Source organism: Prorops nasuta, unplaced genomic scaffold, assembly GCF_024137725.1.
Source record: "Prorops nasuta isolate Cenicafe-Biocafe unplaced genomic scaffold, Cenicafe_Pnas_1.2 PNAS00005, whole genome shotgun sequence".
Classification (NCBI taxonomy): domain Eukaryota; kingdom Metazoa; phylum Arthropoda; class Insecta; order Hymenoptera; family Bethylidae; genus Prorops; species Prorops nasuta.
This window is the reverse complement of record NW_027116802.1, coordinates 2,112,181-2,136,826: the sequence shown is the minus strand read 5'-3', so window position 1 is coordinate 2,136,826 and position 24,646 is coordinate 2,112,181. Positions and strand designations below refer to the sequence as shown.

The 24,646-nt window shown below is 38.6% G+C and overlaps 1 protein-coding gene across 1 annotated transcript; it reads left to right on the top strand.

Annotated features, from left to right (window-relative positions):
• Positions 1-3,390: 3,390 nt before the first annotated feature.
• On the top strand, positions 3,391-5,058 carry LOC136773780 (general transcription factor II-I repeat domain-containing protein 2B-like). The gene has a single exon (XM_066727692.1). The coding sequence runs from the start codon at positions 3,391-3,393 to the stop codon at positions 5,056-5,058; it is 1,668 nt and encodes a 555-aa protein (XP_066583789.1).
• The last annotated feature ends 19,588 nt before the right edge of the window (positions 5,059-24,646 follow it).

Below are 24,646 nucleotides of genomic sequence, written 5' to 3'. Positions count from 1 at the left end.
ATTTCGTTCGGTCTGTCTTTCCATATTTTCAAATAGGCCAGATCCGTGCAGTATACGAATACTCCTGAGTTCGGACGTATTTCAATCTGGTAAATTATGCATTCTTTGATTTAGAAGGCCATTACACAAAAGGATTACATATATACATAATATATGTTATCAATCACGTTAATACAAAGACAGAATAAAATACCTTGTCATCACGGAAATCTTCATTTTCTGATGTTCCTCTTGACAAATAGTCTACTGCATTTATAAGCTAAAAGCAGATATTTCAAATGCATATTTGTAGAAATGATTGAAGAAATTTCTTAAAAAAGATACCTGAATATTATACAATATAATACGTGTCTTAGTTAATTTAGCTGACTTTCTACTAAATTCATTATTTAAGCAGCTAAGTAATTCCTGCGTTTTTTTGCATAAAATTGTATATTTACGTCTTAAATCGTCATTTATTCCCAATTGTTTTTCTGATGCTGTAAATAAATTTCAACATTTAAAGAAATAAATGAAACATAGGTAAGTTATAATACACAGTATACAAGATTTTAAGTCAACTCAAGCAACCTTGAAAAATTTATATAAAATATATGATATTAACAATAAAGTGGAAGAGATGTACTGATAGCTGTTTTTCAATTTATAAAAAGTCGAAAAAAACCTATCATTTAACTAAAGCAATAAGAATTTTAATATTAAATTCAATTTCAATCTATTGGGCATCTAAAGTTAACAGGATATCTTGTACGTCAGGGCTCGGAACGGTTTGCAACTTTCGGCTGATTTCCAAGCTCTATCCCCTCCACCAAGTCACGTGGGCTCGCAGTCGCTGGTCGTAGCTGCGCGCGCAAGCTTAAGCCAGGTGCGGCGCACGTAATTATTATGGTTCAGATAAAACACGTGGTACCAAATTAATGTTTATCAGCAATAGTAATATTGTTTATGCTGAAAAAATTCCATATGAATAAAAGTGTTACATTAGTATAAATTATGTACCATTTATAGGCTTAACGTCATTTTAAATATAGTATTACAAAATAATATAAGTCGAAAGTGTTACACTAATGTAACTATTTGATTTTAATAAACATTAAATTTATTCAATCTATAAAAGAATAGTGCTATGGCCCTGTGTATTGAATTTGTAACTATTAAAAGTACGCACAAATTGTAGCATTATTTTCCATATTGTAGTTCTGCTGCTAAAAATACATATGCGTACAAATACAATAATATTTACCATTTTTTTTAAATGAAAGATATACCTGTACTTACATACCTATCTACTTTAATGATGTAGACAGTTTCAATAATCAAATGACAGATTCTTAATAGATTTCCACATCACCCGGGAGGTACTTTTAATGATGCATTTTTTTTAAGTAGTATCCCCAGTAGGTTTAATCCACTGTAATTAACAACACGAGAAATTAAAAATTAATTTGGTTTATATGTTGTGATTGGAGGAAATATGAAAGAAGTATCTATCTCGCTGCGTTAGTCAAATATGTTTTCATAAGAGTAGCCAAAGTAGAATCATTTATGGAAAATCGTAAATCATTTTTAATTTGTTTTAGTTTCGAAAGTAAACATATTCACGCAAATAGGTAGATTTAAACAGAAAAAATTTTGCGCCTAAAATTTCTGAAAAGACATACAGGGTCTTTTCCTAACAGCGGAGCATAGGAGATTCGTGTTAGTTGACTATAGCACTCGGAATGATGGAATCTGAGAGCGCTGATTGGTCAATATTGCGTAGTACCAACATATAATAGGCCGTTACCAATAGTTGGGTACGAAAAATGAGATTCATCCGCCATTTTGGTGTGGAGAAATGTTTACATGCTAATGGTAGCAGAAAGAGGTGTAAAATGGAAAAATGTCAAATGTCGTTACTAAAGTAAAAATTGAATACTTTGAAGGAAAATGAAGAATATTCATACTTTCCATTCATTTTTTTCAATTTTTACATTAGTAACCTTACCATTTGACATTTCTCCATTTTACACCTCTTTCTGCTAGGATTAGCATGTAAACATTTCTCCACACCAATATGGCGGATGAATCTCATTTTTTGTACCCAACTATTGGTAACGATTTATTATCTGTTGGTACTACGTAATATTGACCAATCAGCGCTCTCAGATTCCATCATTCCGAGTGCTATAGTCAACTAACACGAATCTCCTATGCTCCGCTGTTAGGAAAAGACCCTGTAGAATTGCTTCTTAAAGTTGCAAGTATTTGGAGCAGATTCTTGAAGTAAATATTTACAGACGGCAATGTGACGAATAGTATTATATACTAAAGCATGCATAAACATACATTAAAATTTGCACCGAAGGAATTAATACGTCTGACCAACTGAGAAATAGACTGTTTTGACGTTTGCAATTAATAATTGACATTATGAAGGTGATTCGTTAAGCTATTGTTATTAAAGCTAATTCACAAGGAGAATGCATATTTTTTTATTTGTAAGAAATTATGAAACTTTCGCTGGTTTTTAATGATAAATAAGACGCGATTTTATGAAAATGTGTATAACTGTACACACACTATTTTAAGCAAATTCACACTTACATATAATTTTAATTTGATATATCTAGTGAACTGCTAGAAGGAATGTTACTTTCATATAGTGTTTTGAAAACCTCTTGAGATAAGCTAAAAGAATATGCAATAAAAAATAGTAGGTTATTTAAAAAATTCAAGGTGACCTTCATATGTTTTTCAAACACAATTTGAAAATCAATCTAATGATAACATTTTATGTCCCCTTTTGAACCATAAAACTTTTGTATGAAACATTTTTTGAAAAATTATTGGATTTCGAAATAATCAGCTGGAAACTTTTGTAACGAACACCCTGTGTTGTTATTATACTCAGAAGGTTGACTAGAAGATTTAAATATTTTAGTATCATTTTCAGTCTCCCAATGAACTTTTTCAGTATAACAACAATATTATTGACATAGCCAAATATCAGCAGTTGTTCGATAGATGATTATTGCCGTTTAAAGAGTCACAATAAACGGTCATTAGAACGGGTTACTCGATTAGGTCTCCGGTTGTGCGATTTTGTAATTTAGAGGTCGAAATAAATCTTCTCTTCTTTCTTTTGTTCATCAAAATTTGTTTCTTTTAATAGCAAGTAATATCGATTTCTTCCTTGATTTTGCTGGTTTTGTGTTGTGAATTCTCTAATTTATTGACAGTTAGAGTGATAAAATGAGTGGAAATCAAAAATATAATCAGCGTGTCAACAGTTGCTGAGAAGACAAATTCTTCGCTTATATATCCAACAAAACGGTATGTCTGATTTGCCATTATGAGCCATCCATTGTTTCTACATTTACTATAGAAAAACATTATTTTTCAAAGCACATGTCGAAATATAATCATTCAATTTATAAAGATGATGAAAGACGAAATTTAATAGAAGGATTGAAACTAGTTCTTAAACAATATTCTGATGAACCTCCAAATTTGGATATTGCTGCCCAAACATCCTCATTTGCTCGTAAAGCTTCCTACGATATTTCTTTGCTTATTGCTCAACGTGGTAAGCCTTTTGTTGATGGCAAATTTATTAAATCGTGTCTTCTTAAAGCAGTAAATGCATTTGGAGGATCTTTGACGGTTGATGATGTTCTTCAAATTCCATTGAGCGATAAAACGGTTGCTACCAGAGTGCAAGTAATAGCTGGTTCTATTGAAGAAAAATTTAAATCTCTGCTACAGTCGTGTGTATATTTTTCATTGTACCTCAACGAAAGTACTGACAACCGTCATGTCAGTCAATTAAGTATATTTGTGCGCATTGTAGGAGATGACTTTACTTATACTAAAGAGTTATTAGATTTCTTCCCGTTACATGGTACAACGACAGGCGCAGATATTTTTAGCGCGGTAGAAAACACTTTTGAAAAATTTAATATTAATTTTTCCAAGTGTTCATGTATCGTTACGGATGGTGCACCGTCTATGGTAGGAACTAGAAAAGGATTTGCTGGGCAGCTATTTCAAAGAAATATAAAAGTTCCTTTAATCCATTGCATTATTCATCAAGAAGCATTATGTGGCAAAGCAATAAAGATTACTGCTGCAATGAAAATGGTCACAAAAATTATAAATTTCATTAAAGGAGGAAATAGATCATTAACTCATCGTCAATTTAAATTATTTTTAGCTGAGCATGATTCACTCTATAAGGATATACCTTTATATTCTGATGTTCGTTGGCTTAGTGCAGGGCAATGTTTAGAAAGGTTTTTCGCTTTAAAGAATGAAATAATGATGTTCTTGCAAATTATAGCAATGACATCAGCAATGTATAATGAGTTCAAATCATTTTTAGAAGATATAGATTCCCTTTGTGAGCTAGCATTAATAACAGATTTAACAAATCATCTTAACACCTTGAATTATAAATTGCAAACATCAAAACAATCTATTTCTCAATTAGTCAGTCATATCGATTCCTTCATAGCAAAATTAAATATGCTTATGCATGATTTAATACATAATAGCTTTTATCACTTTCCCGCATGCAAATATTTACTGGAAGAATCTGCTCCAAATACATGCGACTTTAAGAAACACTTTTATATCCTTCAATCGATTATTGAAGAATTCACTACTCGTTTTAAAGATTTGCAAGCTCTTAGAAAGGATTTAATTTTATATGAAAATGTCTTCTTTGTACCTATTGAAGAGCAAAATGTGATCTTACGGGAAGAACTTTGCGACTTACAAAATGATATTTCTTTACATTATTTAAAAAATAAATTTCAGAACTCATTAGAAAATTTTAAAACCTTGCCAAAAGGCAAATATCCTTTTTTAAGAAGTTTTGGGCTCAGGATATTTTCTATGTTTGGATCCACCTATTTGTGTGAATGTTCGTTTTCTAAAATGAAACAAATCAAGAATGATTTACGGTCTTCCATGAATGATTCCACTTTGACTGCTCTTATGAGAACATATTTAACTAACATCGAAATAGATACTTTTTCGTTAGTTCCTCCAGTCACAACATATAAACCAAATTAAGTTTTAACTTCTCTTGTTGTCAATTACAGTGGATTAGACCTATTGGGGATACCACTTACAAAAAAAATGCATCATTAATAGTACCTCCTGGGTGATGTGGAAATCTATTAAGAATCTGTCATTTGATCCTTGAAACAGTCTACAACATTAAAGCATACATATAAGTATATAATTACAGATATAAAAAACTTTCGTGCGAAAGGAATGGTAAATAGTATTGTATTCGTACGTATATTTATTTTTAGCAGCAGAACTACAATAGGGAAAAAAAATACTGCAATTTGCGTACTTTTAATAGTTATAAATTCAACACGCAGGGCCATAGCACTATTCTTTTATAGATCGAATAAATTTAATGTTTATTAAAATCAACTAATTATATTAGTGTAACACACTTTCGACTTATTATTTGGTAATACTATATTTAGAATAACGTTGAGCCAATAAATGGTAATTTTTTTATACTATTGCTGATAAACAGTAATTTGGTCCCATGTGTTTTATTTGTTCCAGAATTGCGTGTGCCGCCCCTGACTGTTTTACGCGCCCAGCTACGACCAGCGACTGCGAGCCCACGTGACTTGGTGGAGGGGATAGAGCTTGGAAATCAGCCGAAAGTTGCAAACCGTTCCGAGCCCTGTTGTACAATGACCGGCAGAAATGGCGTCCCTTGATGCGTTTAGGAACCGCATTTTAGGATCCTTCACTGTATACTCTATTCTGCTAGGCGGAGATAGGGGAATGGAACACGATATCTATAGTAGTTAGTTTATCTCGCTCTAAATGCGTGAGTGCGAGAGAGAGAGCTTTATACGGCATAGCAGGGCAAGCCAGGCGTCCCGAGGCTTATTTCTATCTGTGCCATTGCCTATGGCTATCTCTCTCGCTCGGTAAGAATCATTCGTCCGTCCTTGTTTAGGTCAGTTCTACGCCAATGGATACTCTCTAAAGAAGATTTTCTCAGGCGACACCATTGTAGACTGCGATTACAGCGGGGATTTTAAAATACTGTGCACCTGTCACTGTCAAACGTCAGTATGAAAGATTATTGTCGCTTACAGCGTTTGGTGCAATTAACATTATAAGTCTGGATTATTATGTGATATTCTGTAATGCACATATATATATATATACATATGTTAATTTACTTTTAATTTTTTAAACCAATAAGTTATTGGCATTATAGAAGAAACTCATTTAAATATAAGAATATACTGGTTTCCACTTATGTAACTTTTCTTGTAAATATAACATAATTTTAATTAATAAAATTCACTCGTTTATTAATCAGACTAAGAAGAGTTATTTCTTTTAAATTTTAACATGTATAGAATAATATCCTAAACGCGCACACTTAACTAATTATTATTAGAGAAATATTTTTATAATCGTTACACATTGATAATAATATATCTCAATATCCTTCAGTTTAAAATATCATTTACATTGAAGAAATCTTGATCAATGGTCATGAAGAGTTCGTGGCTCAATGGCTAGGTCGCTTGCCTCGAAGATTAGTTAGAGCGCTTTTGTCGGTGGTTCGAGTCCCGCGGGAGATATTTTTTTGTTTCGTTTTAAAAGCATTATTATCTTTTCTTTTTGTTAATTATTTGGAAGCATTGCTACTGCCTCCAAAAATATTTTTGCAAACCTTAAAATATACAATGTTATATTGATGCTTTTTTTGTAATCTAATCCATATGAGCAGGAGCTCGCTTCTTCGGCATTTGTTTTGATCGGAAGTGCATGTAAACAAACCACTGAATAGCTTGTTTCTTTTTGATAAACTGTTTCATTGCACTCTAGGTGGTTAGAGCTCGCGCATCGCTATTAGTTTTCGCGTATAATGGCACCGAATATCGAAGTTTGGTTGAGGGGGCGAATTGTAGGCCTTTGGGAGGCTGGAAAATCTAATTTAGAAATTGCAGCGCTTACAGGTGTTTCGGTGAAAACCGTTCGCCGGTGGATTACCGCTTTTCAGCGCGGCGGTGATAACGCATTGCGTGATCACCGTGCAAATAATCATAGACCTCCTGATTCACAACCGGTAGAGGACCAACTCCTAGTGGACTACATTTCGCGAGACCCCTTCGGGAACGTAGTTGACGGAATTGTTGAGACGGGATTTCCTTTATCCGAACGATCGGGTAGGCGGCGACTTAACGCGGCCGGCATTAATTGCTATCGTCCAGCCCGCAAGATTACTCTTAATCCTCAGCACCGAGAACAAAGAGTCGCGTTTGCATTAGAAAATTTAGCGACCAGTCGTGAAACGTGGGAAACGGTGATCTGGACCGATGAAAAGGTTTTTGTATCATCCGTTGACCGACGTTTTCTTCACGTCTGGAGGCCCAGCGATTCTCGGATGAACCCCGAATACGTCGTTCAGAGTGATAGCTCTGGACGAATCACGTGTGGCGTTTGGGGATGGGTGTCAGGAGGCACGATAGGTGAATTGGTTGAGGTTCCTCCTAAGATGTCTTCTGCAGACTACATTACGATCCTTGAAGAGGTGCTTCTTCCAAGTGTTCGTGCAGTGTATTCTGCCGAAGATATGAGTAGATAGGCTAGGATGGTTCTATGACCGCGTGGCGAGGGGGTCGGGGTCCCGCGGGGGTAGGGGAAGTAGGGGAATAACCCCCACTTCTAAGCGGGGGGGAGGGGAAAGGAGGGATTTCCCCCACTCCTGGGTGGTGGGGGAATCACGTGACACCCGTGGTGGAGGGGGAAATTTAAGAACGTGACACCCGTGGTAGAGGGGTAAATTTAAGAACGTGACACCCGTGGTGGAGGGGTAAATTTAAGAACGTGACACCCGTGGTGGAGAGGTAAATTTAAGAACGTGACACCCCTGGTGGAGGGGGAAATTTAATTTTTTTGTAGATTTTGGTAAAATTTTTTTTTTGGGGGGGAGGGGAAAGGGGAGATTTCCCCCACTCCTGGGTGGTGGGGGAATCACGTGACACCCGTGAACGTATCGACGAAATTGATGAAAGAATCGAAAAATTGAATGATAAAATCGATCATAATAGTTACAAATTGCCAGGATCTAAATAGGAGAAGAAAGCGTTATTCTATATAAAAGAGATTGCAGTTTCAAGATTTTCTCAGTTCAACGTACTACTTGACTATGACAATAAATAAATTTGGAGCTGGTTTCAATACCGGTAAAGTGAAAAATTATTTCCACAAAATTGACAATGACACGTTAAAGTTTGATAAACAAAAGAATGCATTTAATGCCAAGAAGAAAATAATTTCAAACTTAGAATGCGATGTTACGGATGAGACAAGTGCGGTGAATATGGCTGCTCTGTTACGTAATTCGATGACTGTACGTGATAGCTTAACGAGAGAATTGTTTGAATACAGTGAGAAGCTAACTCACTATTACCTAAAATGTGACATTCTTGAGGAAAAATTTACAACTCTAATGAAAAAAATCGATGAAATTGATGAAATTGGTATAAGAATCGATAAATTGATTGATAAAGTCGATCATAATGATTATAAATTGGATCGGAAAGACAAGGAATTACGAAATGATATGATTGCTGGATTGAAAATTGTTGTAGAATATTTCTCTAATCAGCTCGCAAAAAAAGATTTTGAAAATGAGAAGAATAGAGAAGACGATATAAATTATGCCCTGAAGAAACTTATACTACCGCCAGTGCTTGATGACCTGCTGTAAACATAACACGTAGTGGAATAATTATGAGTAGTTTCCGAGAAGTGGAACGCAGAATATTATTTTGTAAAGTGGATGGATGGAAAGGTATTGAAGAAACACAAATTTAAGTAAAAATATATTTATTGGTTTTATTTACAATTTTTAAAAGTTTTTCATACATTCGATAGTATGATGAATGTATTGTTTACAAATGGAACACCACTCTGGAAGTGTACAATTAATTTTTAGGTGACCATACTTTTCACAATTAGTACACCAATAATGTGGTGTTAAATCCATTTCAGGTTCCATTTGTGTAGCCTCTGTTTTTGCGAAAATAGGTTCCGTCTGCGTGCTACTATTTTTCACCTAGGACATATTTGAAAACTTTTTTTAATATTGTAATAACTACTTTACAAATCAAGTATACTTACAAAAATCACCTCCTCCTCCTCCTCCTCCTCCTCCTCCTTCTCTAAATCAATAGCTGCTAAAAAATAAAAGGAAAAAAAATTAAAATTTTTTTTTTTTTTTTTCGTATGTGTGTTGTAAGATTATTTCATGATTCTATGTATGGGTGGGTTTTCTTCTTTTAAAAATTAATAAAATAAGTACTTACAATGCATATTTCGCTGAAGCATCGCTTCATATTCTCGAAAATAGCGTTCATGAGAATCGTTAATTCTCCTAATATAATCCTGCATAGATTCTGCTGCAGTTTCCTCCTCTTCTGCACGATTTATCGTCACAGAACACTTTTCACTTTCCATTTTTAATATTTTGCTCTTTCAACGTGTACTGCTGTAGGTTCGAGGACTGAATGAATCCTCTGAAGAAATCCCGTCGAGAGAGAGAGAGAGAGAGTCTTTATCGTTTGTTTTCAATATGAAATTACATTAGAAGTCCATTCTTTCTTTCTTAAAGGATACACTATACCCTCCCCGTATATAGAGATATCCATAGATATTTTTCCCTATTGTGTTATACTGTGATAAACCTACAGGTCAATCACAATGGAAATTTATCGCAAGTAAGAAAAAAAAAAAAAAATTAACCCTTCCATTATTTCTTTCTTAATTAAGAAGGATACACTATACCCTCTGAATAATCCCCGTATAGTGATATCCATAGATATTTTTTCCTATTGTGTTATACTGTGATAAACCTATAGGTCAATCACAATGGAAATTCATCGCAAGTAAGAAAGAAAAAAAAACAAAAATTACCCCTTCCAAACATTGCATACGCTTAATATATGATAATATCGTTCATATAAAAAGTCAGTCTGTTAAACGAGAGCTGCATAGTCGTACCACGCGTGCTTGAACTATTCAGAAAAAATAAGTTTGTGTGTGTGTTTGAACGCATTAAAAATAAACTTGATTCTTACATAAATAAAAAAAGGTAAGGATTTTCTTTTTCATTCGATTAGTAAATGCATTATTTAATTGATTTTTTTTTTTTACTCTAATGAGACTAATTTTTTCATAGAGATAAAAATGAACTTCAATAAGATCAATGAATTGGGAAGTGTCATTCCAAAAAAATTCGTTAAATTAGATAGCTTAACGGAAAATGACGAATACGAAATATCTGAAGTTGAAATAATTAAGACAAAATATGGCATAAAAATTATTGTAAAGCTGCCAACAGCCGATTGGGTATTCTTGCCAGGGAGAATGGCAAAATTGGCGGAAGATATGGAGCAGTTGCAGCAGCTGCAAAAGGCTGCAGCAGCAAATAATTTAATAATGTTATATAAAGGAGGAAAATACCACAACGTGGAATTTAAGTGTAAAGTTTGATAGATATTTTGTATTAAAAATAAAAAATTAATTGATGCTTATAATTATTAATATTTATTTATTCCCTACGTTTAATCTCCCATAATGTAGAATTTAGGAATAAAACATTAAGAACTTTAAGAAAGTATTTTATTTTTTTTTTTTTTTTTTATAAACTTATATTTCTAACAATAATTTTTTAACTTACATTTCTAACAATATTCGTAAGAGGATTATATTGTACAATTTTATCGTGTATGATTAAACAATAGGCTGTAGTATTATCCGGAATGATTTCCATACACTCGATCTCGAGTTTAACGTCGACCGTGCCGGTTTTTATGGACTCGTTCTGATGCGAGCAGTCGATGACGAAGAGCGGCCCGTACGTCAAAAAGTCCGTATAGTCGAGCATGGGTCTCCCGAGTTTCTCACCAGCGTAATAGGAGGTGAAAAACTTTACATACATGTCGTAGAGGACGGAGTAGCGGGATTTCGTGAAATCAGTGTCGAGACGATCGTACGGATAGGATTCGGAATTCAGATAGAGTTTGACATCGAGGACTTTGCAACGATTAAATCTCAGCACATCCTCGTGCTGATTACTCTTCTTGTTCGTTCTGAACGCCAGAATGACGTATCGCGGCTTCTCCAATTGCGTGGACGCTTTCACGGACCACGTGTGTCGCTGCGACTTGGGCAGAAGGGGATACTCGTAAAGTTCCCAGGCGCGAAAAGCGAGTGACAGACTCTTGTCCTGCTCGACGATACCGAGAAATTGGAGTTTCGTAATTTCGTTCAGAGTCACATGGGGTATTCTCCATTGCACTCGTAGCAGCTTGATCGACGAATCGGTGATTTTCACCGCCGAGTAAATGGCGTTTGTATCGTCGCGCGCGCGAATGAGAACGAGCTCGTGACGCGCGTTAACGACGACTCGCCGATAATCCTCGCAGAATCCCAGCAGCATTTTCAGGGGCACGCAAAAGCTGAAATTCTTAACAGCCGCCTCCTTTTTGAGCCGGTCTCTGGCCGTAGCGACGAACCATCCGGAATGACGTAGACTGGCGCTCTCCTCGGTGCTCAGGGAAACGAGATTCTTCAGAGTGCTGGTAATACCGACGTTTCTGCATCGGTCGATCTCGATACCGTTCAATTCATAACGAATCTCGTCGAAGAGGAAAGCCGCGGAATTGCAGTCGAGCGTAACTGTATCATCGTTGGTGGCGCTCGCGTCACGCGTACCCTCCACCAGCTGGCCCTCGACGTAGAGATAACTCTCGCACGGCAGGAGTATCAAATCTTGCTGCTGTATGGGAATGCGAATCTCGTCGCTGTTCGCCAACGAGGCGTTCGCATACGGATTGTAGGCATGCATCTCCATTTTCGTGATGCGATTGTCGTAGGTCAGCGGTGCGGTGACGTTCAAGGGATCTGCCATTGTTCCACTATGTACTACCTTCGCCCAATCTCTTCACGGTGATTCCCAATGATTGTAAAAATTCGATATTTCTTCTCGTTAGCAGGAAGCTCCTCTTGTCGCGATTTTCACTCCGAGCCGGTGTATTCGACTCCACGTAGGACGAACGACTAGCGAACGTTTCATCCAGTTTCACCGCTTTATAATCCTCGTTACTACTTTTGTAAATTAACATTTCTTAATGTGTAATCTTATGGTAATTTCTTCACGTCCAAAGTCTACGAGACGATCGTCCTGATCGAGGATACGTAACGTGAGACGGTCGATTACTCTGACGATGACCGGTAGATAAATGACGGTTTTCGGTGCCTCCGAGATTTTATAGCCCGGTGGTACGCTGGGAAAGAACTCGTGAATAATGTGTCGTGGTCTACCGTTGGTGTACGCACCACCCGCAATGTTGCACTCGATGCGTAAAATATTTGTTTTCACAATGTCCACGGTATCGTCGGATTCAGCCTGGACGTTCGGCTCGATCACGCGATTCGACGAGAAGCCCAGTAGCGAGCCAATGTTATTCGGTTTTCCAAAGTCAATCGAATATTTACAGAATATTTCACTCTTCAGTGTATTGTTATTCGCTCGTAGAAGAATGACGCTGTCAATGTTGTCTTTAATTTCATGTCTCGCAGAAATTTCAGACTGGAAAAATTCATTTATGGCACTCAACTCGTAACAGCCTCTGGGTATCGTCAGTACCTTATCGTTATCGTAGTAAAACTTATTATTCGTCTCGTCCACATTGGCTATCGAGTTGAACGTTTGCATGTCCACGAGACCGATCTCGTAGCGATCGTCTTGCAGATTGATGGGGGGGAAGAATTCTGAATTTAATACTGATTTACGATCCGATAATGTCACGGTGAAAGACATTTTTGTTTCAAAGTATCTGTTCTCGCAGGAATTTCACGCACAACTGACCGCAATTGCTTTTATCGTACGATTGATATCGATCATGATTGTAGTAGATTGTAACGTTAGGGCCAAAGTAACGCACACATTCTTTCGGCGGTTTCAAATTTCCGAAGGAATCAAAGTATAGGACGATGTCGTTACGCTTGACGTAGGCTACCCAGTGGGTACCAGGACCGCATTGATCGTCGAGATTCACGATCGCGCACTCGTTGCACCGCGGCCCGTCTAGCGGCAGAGATGTGCGCATAAAGACTCCACGGAAGTATGGTATGCGTCGGCAGATGAGTGCCAATTGTACGTTACTAGTAGGACCTGAATCCGGGAAAGCATCGCCACGACGAAATTTTCCCTCATTCATTTTCTTCCTCGACCGTTTTTTTGTTTTGTTTTTTTTTTGTTTTTTTTTTCCACGGATACCCTCTCCGACGACTCGCTTGTACGGTTTCAGATAAAGACCTCGGCCTCTCTCGCGCGACGCTTCCATCGCGCGATTGTGACGTTGCATTTCCCGCAATCGTTCTCTCTCAGCTTTTGCACGGTTTACAGCACTCGCTATACCCGATGCTACACCTGCCAATGCTCCGACTGCACCTAGTAGTGGAAGTATAGGTATTATACCACCCCGTTTCCTCGGCATTCGAATTCTTCTCTTCCTCGTAATACCAATTTTTTTCTTGTTGTTGTTCTTTTTTTTAGCCGCTACTGCTTTCTTCATCGCAACAATATTATTATTATGTAATCCCAAGCCAAGTTTACGCTTAGCATTCATCGATGCCCATACGGCTGCGGCGACCGCGCGTTCACCCAAGGTCGCGTCTCTTGCGTTAATACGTTCACGCGCTCTCCTCGCTAGCACTTTATCGGCCTGATGACGCTCCGGTAGATCCTCGTTGTGCCAATATGCTAAGTCGTGATCGAGGCAGGCCTCGTCCAGCGGATTTATACCACGATCGCCGCGCTCCAATCTTTCGCGAAGTCGAGTGCCGGGTCCGCAATAATTGTAACCGGGCACGTGCAGCTCAAATGGCAATTTTTTCAAGACTTTATTGAAGAACGATCCAGACATTTAGAGCAACTGCTTCTCTTGCTGACAAACGTAACAGTCTTTTATCCGTCTCGGTGGTCCGTCGTGGTGAGTGGTATCAGGTAGATTGTAGTGTTGCAAACAATATTGATATTGCTGCACATCCGAGTCCGCGCGAATGTGCCGAGGTAATCTTTCCCACACACTCGCGATACTGTCTGGAAAGTACTCGAGCAATACGATCTTCGGTATGTGTTCGAGCTGATGATTCGTCAAGTTCTGCAGGGAATCGACGACGACTAGCATGAACGCCATCGTAATGGCAACTGACCGAATAGTTCCGTGAATCGCGAAATATAAATGAACGATACGGCTGTTGCCGAAGGTCAATAGCGAGGATGCATTTCGTGAAGCACGTGCCGACTATTCGCGTGACAAATTTGGATGCTCACAATGCTACCGCGCAAATAAAAAAAAAACGTCACGGATCGCTATTACCATCTACGATACGCTGCATAGTTTGCGGTCCGTCGAATTGCGGTAAGACAAACGTGCTGCTGAGCCTCATAGAGAGTCCGCACGGTGTGAGATTCGAGAACCTGTACGTCTACTCGAAATCGCTGCAGCAACCGAAGTATCGATATCTGGAGCAGCTTCTGCAGGAAACGGAGGAAATTGGTTACTTTCAATTTTCCAACAATTGCGAGGTTGTGAACGTCGCGGATGCAAAGCCGAATTCCATTTTCATATTCGACGATGTGGCCAACGACAAGCAGGACAATATAAGGGACTACTTTTGCATGGGTAGACATTCCAACATCGATTGTTTCTACCTCTGTCAGACTTATGCGAAAATACCGAAGCATCTGATACGAGATAACGCAAACTTGCTAATAATATTTAAGCAGGATGGAACTAATCTGAAGCATATTTTCAACGATCACGTCAACAGTGATATGTCGTATGAGAAATTTCTCACATTGTGTTCGACCTGTTGGAGTCGCGATTACGGTTTCCTAGTAATAGACAAGGATAGCTCTCTGAGGAACGGTCGTTATCGCAAAGGTTTCAACGAGTACGCCACGATCGAGTGAACGGTCTTGTCAGGCCGGTAAGGTTTCGACCTTGCCGGTAAGGTTTCGGCCTTGTGAATGTCGATAATCATGCCGGTAAGGTTTCACGATCACGGCCTTGAGTGTCAGTTTGATACTGGAGCGCAGGCTGTTCGGATCACCGTGTCAGGTCGGTTAAAACCCGTGTCGGTTCGGGGAGAATACAGCATCGCAACAGGTCGGTTAAAAACCGTTCAATTCGGGGGAAAGCTGTTTTATACAGCATCGCGATGGATGAAAAATCGCTTCTGAAGAGGATCGCCAAGACGAGCGAGGTCATTCGCGACAAGCATCGTGCCTTGAAATCGGAGAAGGCGATAATGGAGAGCAGTTTGAACGAGACATTCAAGCCGATAGTCGAACCATTGAAGAAACTCGTTTCGCAAACGGAGGATAACACAAATAATAATAATAATAGTTCGTTTGTCAAATACAACGATAAATTGAAGAGGGGAGCCTACTTCACATCGACACCGCATAAACGAGCAAAGAATCTTAGTAGTAGTAATATTAGTGAAACTATTACGAATCCATTGGATTTCATGACCGACGACGACGACGAGTCTTCTATAACCGATCAACCGTCGCCCGATTCAAAAAAAAGTTTGCTAGAAAAATTAAATGTTGATGAAAAACAGGAACCAGGCTTGTTTCAACATGTCTTTCAACATATTCAATTACATCCGATCCCTGGCAAGTATATTAAATTACTTCTGACTGATAGGGATAATTTGATTGATCGTGCTTTTGGACCTCGTTATGAAGATGATCAACTGACGCTTGGTAAATGTAAATTTGAAATAAGTCATGAGGGAGATATTATTCTCGATAAGACGTTATACACCGGTACAATGGGTACTTATGAACTAATTTTCATGAGAGAACCCAATCGAGCCATTATAAAACCCGACGATTTGGAACAATACAAGAGTATTCTCAATCAAACTAAAGCGCATAAACTGTTAAACGATAGTCTAAAACAAATCAAAGGTAATAGAGGTGCAAAATATACAGAAATTATGAAACCATTGCTATTGGGAAAACCTATTTTACCGCCTTATCGGTTACCATCAACATCACGCGCAAGAAAATCGTCAACTTCTGACGCGTCAACATCGGGCGCAAGTAAACCGTCGGGCGCAAGTAAACCGTCGAGCGCAAGTAAACCGTCATCAGCATCATCGAAAAAAAAGGGTAAAGGTCTTATGCGTGTCACCGAGGGACCAATCAACTACGTACATTGGAACGATCCGAATGAATTGATCGAACGTTTGAGACTTTTGATCGTGTCGGTGGCTGCCGGTAATACGAGTCATCACAACGAGATACAGTCGATAATCGAGGAGTTGCGCGACGAGGATCTCATCGTATAAAGAAAGTTGCACGTTACACTCTTACCTCAGTGTAATATCAACGTCTTTCGGTAGTACGAGGTAAAAAAATGTCTGACTCCTGCTGCTGTGAAATTTGCATTTGTTTAACATACATCGTAGACTGTATACTCTCGACATTACGAGCCATCAAAAAGAGGAATAATAATAACGAGGAACAGGAGACTGATTTTTGAAATGTCGATAAATAAATTTGGAATTGGACTGGATGGTGAGAGTAGGAAACACGAACCAAATTTAGAGCATTTACTGCTTGAATTCAAGCAATATCTGACAATGGCATTGAATAAACATAATGAACAATTTGAGAAAAAGATGGACCAAATTTTTCAAACAATTTGTGAAAAATTGGATGATAAAGTGAGTAAAAGAGATCTGGAAAGAGCAATACTTAGCAACACTTTTCATTAGGAATTTCGAAGAATCTGTCTATTTTTGAAAAAATGAGCAAAGAAAAGATACAGTTGGTGGAGGAGCTCCACGCACCGGCGAGGATAAATTTTCCACGCAGAAGAGTCATCGTGCGCGGCTTCGACGATCTCTGGCAGGCCGATCTTGTTGATATGCGCAATTACGTCGATGCGGGTCACCAGTACATTCTCACTGTAATCGATACCCTCTCGAAATACGCTTGGGCGGTGGCATTGAAGACCAAGAGCGGCGGAGAAGTGACGACGGCAATGACGAGAATCCTACTGAAGAACGGCAGATGTCCGAAAAATTTACAGACCGACAACGGCAAGGAGTTTTACAACAGTGACTTTCGGGCGTTGATGAAGAAACGCGGGATAAATCACTACTCGACCTACAGCGTGATGAAAGCGTCGATAGTCGAGCGCTGGAATCGTACGTTGAAGACGGAAATGTGGAAACGATTTACGTTGAACGGTAATTACAAGTGGCGCGCTATGCTGCAAGAGTTGGTGGACGCGTACAATGCGCGAAAGCATCGTACCACGGGAATGCGTCCCGTGGATGTGAAACCCGAGCATGCAGATAAGCTACTCAAGACAGTATACAGCCACATCAAGGTCGCAGGTCGTGCCAAGTTCAAAGTCGGTGATTTCGTACGAATCAGTAAATACAAGCAGATGTTCGCCAAAGGCTACACGCCTAATTGGACTACCGAAATATTCGAGGTGGCGAAAGTGCAGAGGACCAATCCCGCTACGTATCTCCTCAAGGATTCCAGGGGTACGGAACTGTTGGGTGGATTTTACGAATACGAGCTTTCGAAAACCATCAATCCCGATGTGTATCTGGTGGAGAGAGTATTGCGTAGAAAGGGCGATAAAGTGTTCGTTAAGTGGCTGGGATTCGAGAGGACGCACAATTCCTGGATAAATAAGAGCAATGTTTTATAATAACTTTTATTAAGATGTATCAAAATATAGAATAAATAAATAAATAAATAAATAAACAAATTATTTTAGACTATAATGTCCCCAGGGTAGAGTCGCCGCGGTGCCGGGTGTAACGAAACGCTTGTCGTCGTACGGACTGAGGGCGACCTTTCTCTGACTGATCGAGAAAACCTGGTGCAGCCTCGATCGAATCAAATTTTGACTGCGAGACTGTACGGTGAAATTATCCAAGCAATCCTTGTAGTCGTCAAATGTTATATTTCTATCGATAACGTAACCTTTGACACCTTTGGCTTTTTTGGTAATTCTCGCACAGTCCTGCACCTTGAAAGTATACATTTTTGCCCTCAGTCCTACGAACTCGGTTATGACACGACCATTGTTCTCGTCCTTCATCAGACCGGGTATCTTTTTGTTGACGCGTGGCAAGTCATACCGATTATCGTCAGGATAATCGCTGGTGTCGAATCGCGCGAGATCGCGTTTCATGACCGAGTAAACGTCGTCGCACTCGACACTGTATATCAGACTGTCCGTGTCGGTATACATCGCTCTACATTTACCGCCGAATGTAGGAAGCATATAGTCATAGTGAAATTCATACAAGCAAATTTTTGAAATATCTAAAATACTCATTCCCACGTAAATGGGTTTATCAAATTTCGCGGACAATTTCGACAATTGAATCGCGACCAATTTCTCGTTGAAAATCGCGAGACTGTGAAAATTCGGTTTGGAAATCAGGCTTTCCGCCCCGTATCTTCCCTCCCACTTGGTTGCGAGCCTCACGTCAACTCTATTCCTCACGTTCTCCATTGTTTTACCGAAAACCGCGATGTTCATCAACTTGAAGAGATTCCTCTCAAATTCGTTGGTGGACGTGGTGCGCAAACGCGTGTTCAGCTCGATGTAATCGCGTAGCCAGGTGGACTGCTGAAACTTTAAACCGCGATGTATACGCTTCAGTACGAGTCCATTACGCATACATTGTTGCAGAGCGCGATAATGTATTACGTAACGGGTCTTATCGTTTAAAGTGGCCAGCAGCTTCTCCTGGCTCGCGCCCGGCGGCTTCTCGCGCACCATGCAGAACGGTAGGTCCGCGTGTTTGTCGTGAAGCTCGCGCGGATACTTCAAATCGACCTCCAAAATATAACCCTCGGGATGATCCGTGGGTATAGCGGAGACATCGAGATTGGCAGCGTCCTCGATCCATTGGAATCCATGGGTGGGCAGCGGCTGACACATTGCCCACCCATACAGATTGTTTACGTCGTAATACATGAGATATTTCGACGGTTCCGCCGGATCGTAGTCCCGCATATACCGATTGTTGGCCCTCTCGTAACGATGGGAGCACTGATTCAAACCACCGCGTATACCGCGCTCCACGAACAGCAACATATCCACGTCCGTGAAAAGCTCCAGCCTGATTCCCGTATGCTTCAACATCGCGTCCCAGGTGAAGCCCGGTAGCGTATAATAATGGGCTGGATCCAACTCATAATTTAGCATGCAACTATCGCGAAAACTTTCGAAAACATCGGTCAACAATAGGACATCGGTCTTCAGGTACAGGTCACTGTACTCCCCAAGTGTGCGCATGTGGAATTTGGTCCATACCTCTACGGCATGATTGTATGCTTCCTCGCTGATATCGCTGTCGGTCAGTCTGTTGCGAAACGACTGTCGCGGTGGTAAAGCCGTCTCTTCCAATCTAGCCGCGCTATCTATATAGTCGTAAGGAAAAATACCTTCCCTCGTAAGCAAGTCGAACTGTTCGACGCTCAATTCCGAAAATTGTGACCTCAAATTTGTCAGCTGAGATTCCGCCAAGTACGAGCTCAATTTGTCCAAACTGGAGGCCATGAATTTGAACGAATCGATAAATCTCAGCCGTATATTATAATTTCGCAGATATTTGGTGAATGAAATGTATTTTTCCTTATGCACAGGCAGCAGATATACCGATCCCTCGTACAAATTAGCGATCGTCTCGAAAATGAAATGTGAATCATAGCCGGAAAAATTGTGGAAAATGACTGGAATGACATGCGAATCTTTGAAATTTAAATTACAATTATTGTGAGCCGGTCCTCTGTATCTGCCGGTCAGATGATCGTGATCGCGAATTCGTAGTTGATTCGGAAGAAACGGCTTTTTGCATATATGACAATTGGGATCATTATAGTGACGCGATCGTTCGCTAATACTAAGATTATGCATGGGCACGATAGTACTTAGCGTCTCGCTCGCGATGCGCGCAATGTTCTCGAGCTCGCGTACGAACCATTCGATGCAGTCGGCACCCCGACGAGCGTCGTACCTCGAGAGTGACGCATCGCGAGCACTTTTTAAATAATAGCCTACACTAATAGGTTCATGTCTCTGATAAATATCACTACTACTACTGTTCGATTGTTCAACTTTCAATAATATGCACTCGAGATCCGCGTATACGACGAATGGCGCTCGTTCCCCATTTTTGATGTTCTTGAAGGAAACCCAGCGATCCTCGGCTTTGCTCGGCAATATCAAGCGGAGATTATCGTTGAGCTGCGCGCAATCCTGCTCGTGCGACTCGAGCCTCTCCACTGTGCGGAAGTAGTGGAGACATCTAAAAAATTTAATATAAAACATATGCAGTTATATTTGTATTTTTTCAGTATTATTATTATTATTATTAATACATACCGATCGCATACATAATGAGCATTTTCTCTCTTGGTGAATTGGCTTCGCACCAGTCTCGAGAGATTCCTTATGCACATAAAATGTGCAGCTCCCTGTTCATCGTTGACGAGAAGAAGATTAGCATGCCTCGATCTCTTCTTCTTCGTCACCTGAAGAGGCACAATTCTGCTTTTTGCGTCGCTATTTTGCTCTTCATTCTCCAAGGTGAAGATGTTCACCGACACGTCGTTATCCACCTCGAATTTCGGAATCTGTTTTAGCGTAGTCGGAAAGGTTAGGCTACCGACGTCTAAAACCGTCCGAAAATGTGGATAAGAGGACGTGCGCTTTGGATTAGCCGTAGGTTTTGCCGGATAGAGTGCCGCCGTCACGGACCACGCGAAACATGCATTATCACTGGTTTCTAAATTTATCAGAGCTTTCCTACTCGTGATAGCGGATGGCAGATTCATTTTACAACCCGCGTGGAACGGGTTAAAACGATTAATGTTAACTATTAAATAATGAATTTTGTGCAAAGCCCATCCACTATCACGCTCTTGAAATTCACTTAATTTTTTCATTATAACGTCTAAAATGTTTTTCCTATACCAATCACTAAAATTATCAGTCTTATACAATGTAGCATTAGTCGTACTAATGTTTTTATCATCACTCTGGTCCTTAGAGATGAATTGTCCGTTAAATACACAATTAACCTTAACACTATTTGCACTAACAAATACCTTATCTATACGCGTACGCACTAATACTTCCGCGTCTACTAAAAAATCCTTAGGCTCTATATAATTACTATTAACTACCATGCCGCTGCATATTCGACTTCGAAACGCCGAATCAAGCTCCTCCCAGGTAAGTCCTTGTACGTCATTGCTACAACCAGCCCCTGATTTAATATAATTCAATTCCCTCTGCGCTCGTAGCAACAGACACTTTATACACGCGATTTCGGCAAAATTCTTCTGACGCGTTCCAACGGGTAAAGCTCGATCCGCGTTGCTCAATCGTCGAATATGCTCGCGACATTCCAGTACCCACGCATCGTACTCATTCGCACTATTAATTGTAAAAAATTTTCTTCGCAATTCAGTCGACATTTTATGTTTTTTCTTAAAGAAATGACTCTGTCATACGGTGAACAACAACAATAAATTAATAATTGCGAATGCGTCTCTCGCGAAGAGTAACGCTTATATATATCGAATAGAGAATGGAAGTAGGGGTATCTACACATCCCATTGTTTCGTCCGAGATGCATACTGACATTGATATACATTGTTTTTTTTTTTTTTTTCAGAAGTCTTTTATTCCTTTATATATTGATCATATACAGATTTCATACAGTAAACATTTTGCAGTGAACATATACCATAATGATTCATACACTTGGGTAACGGTGGTTCGAAATTTTTACTCCATCCAAGACTAAATTTACCCCACTCACACTCCTTCGCATTGTATATATTTTCTAAGTTGCAAATTTTTCTCAACCAATCATATTTCTCCCGTCCTTTCACGAAAATCCAATCCTCTCCCTCGTACGACGTTACATATTTTCTTATTACATCTTTATGCTTGTAATAAGGTGAATGACCGTCGGTCCAATTGAATCCATGTCGATTAAAATAAAGCCAACTTTAAAAAAGAAAAAATTATATACAAAACATTACATTTTAAAAAAAAAAATACTTACTCATTCTGTTCTCTCTCGAGATCGCTCAACCAAGCTTCTTGAAATGGTGGTGAAAATACATTGTGATACACTTCATTATCACGCAACACCGCAAATTCTTTAACTATAAAACTCTTGTCGGTCAATACAAAACCTTGAAAATCAACGAATGTCGGTGTCATTATCGTCGTCGTCGTCAGTCGCTCGATGCAATACTGAACGATCTTTTTTTTTTGTTGCATTTAAGAAAATATTAAAATTTAATGTTTTTTTTTAGGAGGGGATATTTTCTAAGAATTTTTTCCCATTGTTAGTTTCTTCGGAAAAAAAATATCTTCCAGAGATTAAGAAAGAATGGACTCCTTATCGAATGTAACTTTACTTTTTTCCCATTGTTAGTTTCTTCGGAAAAAAAAATATCTTCCAGAGATTAAGAAAGAATGGACTCCTTATCGAATGTAACTTTATATTTTTAAAAAATCTTTCTCTCTCTACGGAGATATTTCTTCGGAGATGCTTCATTTCAGTTTTTATCTTCGTCGAGAATAGCGCAACAATGCATAGAATAACTCACATAATGGATATAGAAGGTTTCTTAGTTTATAAAAAAGAACTTAAATATAAAGATATAGCTATAATTGATTTAAAAAGTAACCAAATTTCTTACGCATCTTTTCGTTTGCGTGACAGTATGCAAAACCTTAGTGAGAAAGACAAAAAAACTGTGTGGTATTTGGTCAATATGGTGCATGGTATAAAATACAGTGATACGGGATTCGAGAAATACGAGCAGGAGGATGTGGAAGATTTTATTAGAGGTTGCCTAACGTGCGAGAATCCCGTAGTAGCCTACAAGGGAGGGAACATTGAAAAAAATCTATTGAATAGGATGAATGTGGATAATATCAATTTAGAAGTGTATGGTTGCCCTAAGTTTAAGGATTTAATTGAATTATATGATTTTGAAAAAACACCGTGCAATTTACACGTTCGAGAGAAGAACTTGAACAATGAACGTATCCACTGTCCGTACGAGGAGGTATCAGTTTTTGCCAAATGGATAAAAGCAAAAATGTGATTCTTTAAAAATCATAGAGAAATAAAGAGGGGAAAACAAGTCCTCGCAGCCTCATTCAATGTTACAACATCGTCGGTGACAGTAAGAAAAAATGAGCTGCGAAAAGTGTAAATTAATCATGATTCAAGAGGATATTGTTCCTCTTTCACCCACTCCTCCCAGAGAATTGACAGAGGAATACGTGAATCGAATTAACGATTTCTTCAATCGTTACTTCGAAGAGTATGAACGGAAACTGCATCATTATTTGCATAAAAACTGTAAGTATTTATTTTATAATATTTTTACATTTCCATAATTATTATTTGTTTGTAAAATTTTTTTCTTCAAAAAAATAAAGTGAAGAAAGACGAAGAGACTGAGGAAAAAGATATTGAGTCAAAGGAGACGAAGAAGGAAGAAGATAAAGAGGAGAAAAAAATAGAGGAGAAGGAGGAGGAGGAAAAAGATAATGCGTCAAAGCAGACTAAGAAGGAAGATGAATCACCACATTTCTTTTTCTTTTATTATTAAATTTTTATAGAATAGTTTAAAAATTATTGTAGAAATATTATTGTAAATATTCCCCTTCCTATTTCATCAGGGGTAAACGGAAAGAAATCTAATACGTTTTGATTAAGAGATGTAACTCAATCTAGAGTAGAGATAGATAAGGATTATTCGTACTGGAGAGCAATGTCGACTTCAGTAGTGTTTCTGACAGTAGACAAAATGAATTCGAACCAAAAAAAAATCAGTTTACCAGACAAAAAAATGACATTGTTGGATTATCAACAAACAGGAAAGCCTGTAGCTATAGTAAAGCCAACACCGCGGTTAGTAGTAGGACGAAATACATGGAGGCTTCTGCAGCAGCAGCATCAACCACTTCGAAGACCTGCACCGCTTCAGCCTAATGCTGCTGCTGCTGCTGCTGCTGCTGGTGCTGGTGATTCTGATAATGTCAATAATCAACCTATACCACGTCTTTAGCCACCAATCGGTAAGAAAAGTTTTAACTCTTCTAACATTAAGTACTTCATGAAATTAAAATTTAAGACTAATAATAATAATAAATCATTTTCAATTTTTTAATCGCAGATTCTGCTGCTGCTGCTGCTCCAGTTTAAGACCAATATTATCATTACTATTATTGTTATTGTGTGTATATAATATTATTATTAAAAATATATATTAATTTTATTTAAAAACTACAACGATTGTTCAACTAGCAAACCCCTGCTCCTCAACCTTGAATTCACGTGAAAAATGATAAAACGATATCATCCAAAGTATGGACGAGGTAGTAGAAGAGGAGGATAATAACCTGTTAATAGCTATTGTGAAGTGGAGAAATCTAATACGTATTGATAGAGAAAATAATAATAATTATACATTTCGTATTGAGCTTACATCTCTACC

Excerpts from the sequence above, each read along its gene's own strand:
- LOC136773780 (XM_066727692.1), top strand. The coding sequence starts at position 3,391 with ATGTCGAAATATAATCATTCAATTTATAAAGATGATGAAAGACGAAAT.